At 32.2% G+C, this 9,779-nt stretch overlaps 1 protein-coding gene across 1 annotated transcript in view; it reads left to right on the forward strand.

The window, feature by feature from the left end:
* Window positions 1-622: 622 nt before the first annotated feature.
* Window positions 623-9,779, forward strand: part of LOC105618097 (neural cell adhesion molecule 2) — a 79,741-nt gene continuing 70,584 nt past the window's right edge. Inside the window, exons 1-2 of the mRNA XM_012199637.1 lie at window positions 623-750; window positions 7,897-8,105. Coding sequence (XP_012055027.1) covers window positions 7,976-8,105 — 130 coding nt within the window. The 5' untranslated portion in view covers window positions 623-750; window positions 7,897-7,975. The remainder of the gene's footprint in view (window positions 751-7,896; window positions 8,106-9,779) is intronic.

Here is a 9,779-nt window from a genome sequence, read left to right on the forward strand (position 1 = left end):
TTGTTTGGACCATCAAAAATAATAATTATGTAGGATGCTCGAACTGATTGTTAGAATGTTAAAAGCTTTTTTGTTAACAATGCTTCACCGTTCTACATAATTATTTTAATAAAATTATTTTCAGATCTCTACCTAGTTAAATTTTTAAATATTTCAGCAAAACTATCTTTTCTATGTAAAAAATATTATTAACGTTATTGATATTTTTTAATGTTACAAGTCGTCAAATGAACTTTTCTGACGAAAGCAACTTTTGTAGTACAAAAGAATTTAATATTATTTAAAATTATACGGAAAAAACAGTTCTATTGAAATATCTATTTAACTAAATAGTGATCTGAAAATAATTTGTTTGTACCATCAAAATAACTATTCATGTTCAAACTAATTGCTAGAATAAAAATTAAATTAAAACTTTTTATAGCATTAACGCGTCTTAAAAGCGTTCTGCATAATTATTCCAACAAAATTATTTTCAAATCAGTATTTAATTCAATTTTTAGATATTTCATTCAAACTGTCTTCTCCGTGAAAATAGAAATCTTTCCTAATCGTATTTTCCGAAAATGCCTTTCGCTGTTAACTGCGTCTAACTATTTCCACGTTTCTGTGTTTAGTACCCATATCACACATCGTGGCACTGGTCGGAGATTCCGCCTATCTTCCCTGCGACATATCAACCACTCACGAGGGGGACTCCGTGCATCTTGTGCTCTGGTATCGCGAGGATCTCGGTACATCAGTTTACAGGTAAAGTGCAATCAATCCGTACACAGGCGAACGTGCGCACACGCCGGGCATACATAGGACACGCACGTATGTACAGCGATTTGCAAGCTACTGCTGCTATTGGTAACAGGAACGGATTACAAACAGCCCGTCGGCACAATGCGAGATTGGTAGTCTCCTTTTATCCGAAAATTGTCTTCGAACTCGATTTTCTTCCTCGCTCGGCTCAAAGAATGCATATCGTGTTTATGATCACCGTTGAATATTGCATAAGTATCGATTTGTAGAGATTGTTAAAAAAAAGGAGACGAAGCGTCGGGACATTGTCGAGAAACTGCGCAATTAGCATTTTCATGGGCGCGACGAATTAATTATATTGAAAATGTGATAAAAAAATTGTTAGTATGTATTACCATTGTTATATACTATTTATCACTGTTGTTATCACTGTTGTCACATTAATATCGTATTGCATGAAAAGTCGCGCGATTGTATTAGTATTTATATCCCTGATAAATTATGCAGTGTCGACTCATATTCTGGTAGAGACAGGGAAAGGTTCAGAATGACACTTTTTTAATCGTTGTTTTGGATTCAGTCCAAAATAATATGGATTGGATTTCGCGGTTATGTAAACCGTGTGTTATGTAATCCGTTACATCGTGATGCACATACTAATGATAGGACAGATAGTATCGTGATGTAATCGAAAATATATGTCGAAAAATGTTAAAAAAAAAAAGAAAAATGAGAAAGAGAGAGAAGGAATAGAAAAATTGCAACACAAATATTTTGTGCTTGCATATTGCGAGTGCCTGCACCGTTATTTGGAGTATTGTAAACAGATTTAAATGTTTTCTATGATTTTAATTACACGTCACATATGCCGGCTGTCAGATCGCTTGCTGACGATATGGTCGAACCACTGCGCGGTTTTTCCGTGCTCGCCGGGGAAAATGCGATGAAAGCGTTCGTAGATAACGAAATTTCGCGACAGTTTCATCGACGCGTAAACGCCGACGTGGCGTCTTAACCGAGTTAATCCCAGTGAACAATAAAATTGCGTCCGCCTAGCATTTCCCTATCACGGCACGATTTTAATTTTCCCTCACGTACTCCATAAACTACGTGAACTATGTAGAAAACAAACAGATTGCTCCTTATCTCGAGATTTTTGCTAATTTGCATACGCGATATTGGGATTAATTATTACCATCGCGTTGAAAGTATCTTAATTCAGTATCGAACGTTGAAATTGAAAATTATATATTCGCCAATAATTCATTTACGAAATTCATTAACACGTTATTTGTCTAACGAGTTTTACACGTTTTATACTAAGAAAAAAATTGTTTATTTTTGTGATTATAATTATGTTATCATTATTATTACTAATATAATATTAATTATGATTATTACTATTAGAATAATTGTATATATTTGTTGATAAAATTAGATATAATATAGCTCTATCAACAAATATATATATATATGTTCGAAAATGATCATAATTACTATAGTTATTATTAACATAAAAATGTATGACTAAAATTACTTAACTAATAACTTAATTATAATTCATAATCATTTTTTGGATCAACTATATTTAATATTGTTTCAAAGAATATATGTATATGTGATAAACCTATGTTATTGGGTTATCTGGAAAGTTCGTGCCGATATTGAAGAAAAATTGAAACGCAGAAAATTTAAATTTTAGTATACATTTATTAAATTATGTAGGTTAGTCGGCACGAACTTTCCGGACAACTCAATATATTTAATTCTAAAATAGTTATTATTATTATTCATAATATTATAGCAGTATAATTATGGTAACATGTAATTATAGTCATAAATATTAAAAATTTTTCTTTCGGTATACTATTTGCATGTCACAATATAATTTTGTTTATCCTCTTTCACAAAAGAGAGGTATTCTTATGAACATGGTGGACAGAACTTTTTTATTATCTTTTATTCATTTAAAATATCATAGGGATAATTTCAATTTTATTATTAAGATATTTTTGAATGATTACTCTATTAAGTTTATTTTTGAAATGATCGATTATGATTAAGGTCTCTTTTAAAACGTAAGATGCTTAAATAAACAGATAAAATATTAACAATAAAACTTCGCGGTTTATCATCCCTTTTTTGCTTTGTATTTATGACAAATTCAAAAGCATTATCAAAAATCGAAATGTTAAATTGTCTTTCTTCAATTTGAATAAACTTGCCGGAATTATTAAAGCACAAAAAGACGATTCTTTCTCATGAGTCAAAGAAACATATACATATAGTTTAAGATTAATTGCAATGCCTCTAATGTTGGACAGACAAACCGTAAATTAAAAATTAGAATCAACGAACATAAAAATGACATTAATAAAAAGAACAGTAATTTGTCTGTTATTTCTGAACATAGATTTTGATTGGAATAACACCAAAATTTTAGATAATGAGAGATATATTGGGAAAAGATTAGTGTCTGAAATGTTTAATATTAAAATGTAAGAAATGGCCTGTTTGAAAGACACGGAATTCTTACACCAACATAATTAACATACGCTTACACGAACATAATTAATAAATTTTAATAATTTTTTTGATTGGTGTATCTATACTTAAGCTATCTATATTATTTTTCAATCCGATGACTTTTGATAATGTTGTTGTTTCCTCTCTTAGAATATTTATTTCTTAATATTCTTCTATATTAATTGACTCTGCTTTGATACTACGAACGTTATGTTTCTTTTAAGAAATTTAATTTAATTTTATCTATTTATGTGATTTCAACTTATTTAATTTATAATATTGTGCAATTATGATTTGCAGTAGGTAAGTCTCTTTAAAGTTTGGTTATCCTTCTTTTTTAATGATTACTGTTCTTTTAAATGATTATTTCTGATTTAGCTTGCACTTAGCTAATCAGCTAACTGACGGTTACACTCCAGACATGGGAATCTGTTGAGACTTACTTTACTGCTGCACTCGATTTCTACTACGTTACGAACATTAGATTGTGAACAATTATTACTATGATTGGGAACTGCTGAAGATGGCTTGAATACAGCCGAAACGTTCAGTTTGGTATTTTATGTAATAGATCAGTAGATAAGATCGAAATATATATATATATATATATGTATATATTTATGATATTCGCACCAATTACCGTATTAATGATCTTAATTGCCCGTTTTTTATTCGTGTTAATTTTTATTTGTATTAATATTTCAAGAATCAATTCGAATTAGTTTTTAATTTTGTTTATAGAATTTAATTTTTAATAAAGAATATTAAATAGCAAATAACACAAATAGCTAAATAATTATTATTACCTAGCTATTTATCGTCGTTCGCCATAAAGAATATACCATTCAATATTATATACACGATATTTCATTGTTATATTTTCTGATAATGAATACATTATACTGTGACGTACACAGTAAGACACGTAAAACTCGTTAAGCAGATAATATATTAATGAATTTCGCGAATAAATTATTCGATGTCAAAATTATTCGATACTTAAAATTTTATATTATTATTAAATTTTATAATTATCTTTTACAAGCATTTCAAATAACTTCGATAAGCAACTACAAGATTGTCACGGCAACCAAAAGTAATACGAACTGAATATTGCAAACTGTTGTCAATAATTTTGATAATATCATTAAAGTGAGAAATCAATCAGTCGTTTTCACCATGAGGACAACAAGTTCAAAGGTAGGAGCAATCGCCTTTGTTTTGACGCTCTCCCGACCAAACGCTTGTTTCTCTCCTTGACTCGCACAGTCAAGTCGCTTAGTCGTTTCGAACAAGTCTCATGGCACTATTGTCACGCTCCGGACGTTTCGAAGTTGGGATCGTTTCGCGTTTCGCATGTGTATTTCCCGTTGAGATCGAATCTCGCTTCGCGACTTGGCATTGACAATATCGAATAGAGAACGATCATTGTATTTTTCATTGTGTTCCTCTTCAAAATACGTCTGTATATACGAATTGTGATCGCGTTGATAGTACAATCAAGTGCTGAATCTTCCATGAATCGATTTCATAGGGAATTCAAATAATCGAAGAGTGATAATTTGATGTGCAGATCTACAACAGAGCTAAAATTAGACATCTTGATGTTTGAGGCAAAAGAAAAAAATGCGTCCCTTAGTAATAAAAAATTTCTTTTACGACGTATAAAATAATAACAAGAAATAATTAGTCGTTAGTAGCGAATGAATTAAAATATATAGAAATTTATATCGCCATTTTTGCGTCTCTTCCAAGCAAACACAAATACATGTAATGTACTTGTTAGTTATAATTTCCTACTCAACAATATAACTATAATATAACACGTTTATATTATAGTAGTTATATTATAACTATAAGAGGTATTATAATTAATAAGTACGTTATGTGTAACTTTGAGTTCGCTGAGTTAAAATTTTTTACATATGGTAAGTTAGTCACATTCTAGTTTCAGTTGCGATATTGAGGACTTACAATTAAATATATGAAAAATTCGTCGTCGCACATATAGAGAGCAGAATAAAAATGGCGAGCGGTAAGTAGCTTAGTTTTTTAAAAATAGAGAAGAATCGTAATCAGATATAGAAAGAATTTATGAACGAGAATCACAAAGCGAACGGAAGGTACAAATAACTAATTCATCTCGCAGCTCTCGTTAATCCTTCGGCAAATCCTAACTCTATTTTAGATCCTCGCTTTTTATTAAAATTATTGTACGTCGACGTTGTATTGCATTTTTCATAAACAAGCCTCTCTATCTGCAACGCAGATTAGCAGTGGCTGTATTATGGTTAAGCACTTAACGGTGTGCTTAACATGCAACTCTCGCCCCCGCCCACACCATTATCCGCTTCCTTTCATAGAAAAGCAGAAACGCCGGCTGACGCTGGAGTGTCCTCAGCTCGCGATTTTAAAATCCTTTTCAAACGTTACGATACACGTACTGAGAAACTCGTCACGCGGTAGCATACGGATCTTAAAAAGCAGGAAAAATAGCAACGGCATTTTAAGCGGATTCGTTCGTTTGAATGCCGTGTGGATACGCGTTTATTCGCGGTTAAGTAGCGAAATACTTGCATTTTCCCAAACAATAACAATCGAGCGAATGGGGAATATGAACACGCCGGATCCGATATTTGCAATCCGGAATGTTAATAACATTCGCATTAATCGCGCAGATCAGCAGAATTTGAGAAATTTTATTTAAAAACTGCAACGCAATCCGTGTCACATCATGTAAATCATTAGGCGGTAATTAACGGCGAAAGAGAAACGCAATCGCCGTGAAATGAAATCAATTATAGCTGTATAATTATTACAATTTGATAGCGTTCATGGCTTGAAATAATGATTACCCGTATATAATGATCAGCCGAGGAACTTTAATTATGTGCCAATTACAACGGCTGCGATAACGCGCCGGGGTTAGAACGCGATTTAAACTATGCAGTGGGAAATCCCTCGTGGATTTTAATTTATTCCTTCGTGTGGACTGATGAATTCGTCCATGGCTGCCGGTTGCGGTGGAACAACGCTCATAAACATTAATCGAAATTACCGCGGTAATGACACCTGCCGTTAAAATCATCATCCGAACCACGTATCCTTTAAAATTAAGCATCGAATTAAACTCATCCGATTGATAATTGACAAATGCAATACGAATACATGTGGCCGTCCGCGTATCGATAGAAAATCGTTAAAGTCTATGGCAGCGAAATCCGTTTGCGATTTTTTTTGTGCCTTCAATGCCAAAATTTCGATATTCAAAACGTCAGGATTGAATGAGCGATCAGATAGTACGATAGATTTTCTCGTTAAAAATATATCACTCATCTCTAAAAATACATTTATTTATTATATCTTAAATACATATATCTTTAATCTAAACTCTATTTTGAAGTAGGAGTCATTTAAAATTAATTGAAGAATTATTTTGTTATCTCTCATCTTTACTAGAGCTTAATTTATTGGAAATTCTTTATTTTTGATATCTATTTAGAAACTATAAATGTCGCGTCATCTTCTTTTAAGAAAGATTAACGATGAAAATGTCAAAAAAATTATCATTAAGAAAGTAAAAATAGAAGGCAAAAATAGAACATTCTGTTCAGTGTCTTTAATGCCTTCGCCTCGCCTTCGTCAGACGCCCAACGTCTTTGTAGAAACTTTTTACGCCATTTTAAATATCCTCCTTGTATCGAATCAAATGAGGCTTTGAGCGAAGCTCGTCCGATAAAAAAATAAGATCTCGCGACAAAAACGCGAAAACTTCGTTGTATGACGGGATCGCGCGAAGAAAGAGAAAAGTTAGCGGGTCGGCGCAAAACCGACGACGCGACATTGCGGCGACGGAAAAATCTCTGTTTTACGAGAATGGTAAAACAATCGGTTTTGCAGTTCGTTTCCTCAGTGCAAACATTCGCCACATTTTGTGTTTACAACAATTCCCGTAACGAGTATTTTATCTACCATGAAATTATTCTCACTATAATTCATCGGGCGCATTTTTCAGATATTTTCATTCGTGCTTATTATTGTAGATGATACATATCGTAAACTGTATAATATAGCATTTCGAAAATGTCTGTCTGTCGGATTATTCACATGACTGTAAACGGTTGACTACGTCATAAAATATTCTTGCAAAATGCTGTGTACATAATAATACATTTTGCATGACCTACATTTTTTAATGACGTTACAAAAGCATTTATCTTGATGAATGGAATTTTATTCGCACTTTTTAATTCCAACACAATTTAATCTTCCGATTCGCATCTCTGAAACGGAAATTATCACATTATCATCATCATTATTGCATACTAAATTCATTTACACGTACATTTTAATATGTAATATCAAAAGGTGAGAGAATTTATAATTTAGCGACATTAATACGATCAAATTCTCTGCTAAAATACTTTTGATACAGCTTAATATCATAAGCTCCCTTTTATCCGAAAACGGAAGAAGAGAAACGAATACGTATTCATTATAAGTATTCCTCTATATTGTTCATGAGGCGGATTGTGCATTTTTTATAGAAGATTAACACAAAACAGCTCACAATTGCCAATACCTGACTCGTCCATTTATTATCGATATGATTTTTTGTTATAGCATCGACGCCAGGAACCGGGAATTTGGGGTCGCTGAAAGATGGTCGGACAACAGCGTATTCTCGAATCGCGCCTATTTCATGCTGGACAAGCAACCGGCGTTACTAGGCGTCGAGAACACGAGAGAAGAGGACGCCGGTATCTACAGGTGTCGTGTCGATTTTCAAATTGGCCAGACGAGAAACTCCAAAGTCAATTTAACAGTTATTGGTAAGGTTTATTTCAATTTCAATATTTCATTTACTCGATAAAAGATAGATATGTAATATTATATGTGTACAAGGAGAGAATTTTCTTTTAAAATTTACTCTGAAATATGATAGTTGTGATACAATATAATATTTTGAAGATTTTTATCATGCACTTTAGTAAAATAAATCAAACTTATTTTATATTTTATTGTAGTTTTATTAATGAATGAGAGAGATTTACATTAAAATTTTTCGAAATACAATATTGTTCTACAACTATCCATATTTTCAAGGTAAACTTTTTCTAAGAAAAAATTCTCTCCGTGATAGATATATGTATATGAATAGATGTGTATATAAATAGGATAGATAAATGAGAAGTAGAGAGAAAATTTTATTGAAACTTAGAAAGCCATTTCTCAAATAACATTGTAATTGTTATTCTAACCAATTTAGCGTAATTATCAATTATCAAAGTAACATCATTACGTGCGATTGTTCTTGTTGTCAATTAAGTTTAACCAATCAATTAGGCAGAATAGCTTTGTTTAAATTACACGCTCTTTTAGATATGAAGAAGTTTAATTGCAGTCACGTTTTACAATGGATTGTAATGTAAATCCAAGATGGAAATTGGAAGGGTTTTGTAACTGCATATACAATAAACATTAGTATATTGCGGTTGGAACGAGCCAGATATGAATTTGGCAATTTCCATCTTGGATTTGCGTTATTATTCGAAATGCAATGTCGCAGAAACTCTCTGCTCAGTTTCCTTATTCTTATACGTAGTAATGAGAAAATGTTCAGAAAGATTATTCCAAGTAGCCGGAGCCAATTGTAACTTTGCCAGAGCTTCTTCTTGTACGTTTTCATTAATACCCAATTAGCCGCTCGAACACGAACTACTCGACGTGTATTACGATTATGCTAAAAATGACACGAAAGTTTTACGAGCTTCGTATAAGTACCACCTTAAAGTTACGTGTCGTACTTTCGCAACTTTACTCTTATAAAACCATCTTAAGGTATTGCGAGTGCTTAAGGCGGGAGTTATAAGGATCAACTTGAGAGGTCTCATTGTCCGAGGTCGCCGAAAGGAATCTTTACTGATATTAAAGCCATTTGATGTTTGAGAAAATATGGCAAGTGACCAACAGGTTGCAATCCAGGTTGCATCGGCGATAATTACATATTTGTCGCTTTTATATAATGTGATAAAATCCGATAAATCCGATTTATCGAACATACACGTCGGTCAAGAAGATACTTGTATAATATATAATATATAATTTGCAATTATTATTGAATGTTACTGTTACTTTTCTTTTTGTAAAATTTAATTTCTTGAACGTTTTAACAAAATTTCGATTTTACTATCTTTTCATATAAAAAGGTTTAATTAAAATGCATAGATTTAAAATGTCATCTTGTCTACCTCAAGTTATCATAAGCTCTGGCAAAAATTTTAATTAGAGCGATTTAAAAAATGTTTTTTTTTTAAATTATGGTTTAATATTTCGCCTTATACTTCTGAACTACGTTTCTCGTTGTCGTTCGACGTGACGGGCATTTTCAGCGCGCCAACAAAAGAATCATAAAACAGCAATTAAGCAACGTAATAAATTCGAAATAAAGTAAGCCACCATCGAGCAAGCATATACGACAACGGTAGAGGAGAAAAAAGAGAAAA

The sequence above is a fragment of the Atta cephalotes genome (assembly GCF_000143395.1).
Source record: "Atta cephalotes unplaced genomic scaffold scaffold00015, whole genome shotgun sequence".
Classification (NCBI taxonomy): Eukaryota; Metazoa; Arthropoda; class Insecta; order Hymenoptera; family Formicidae; genus Atta; species Atta cephalotes.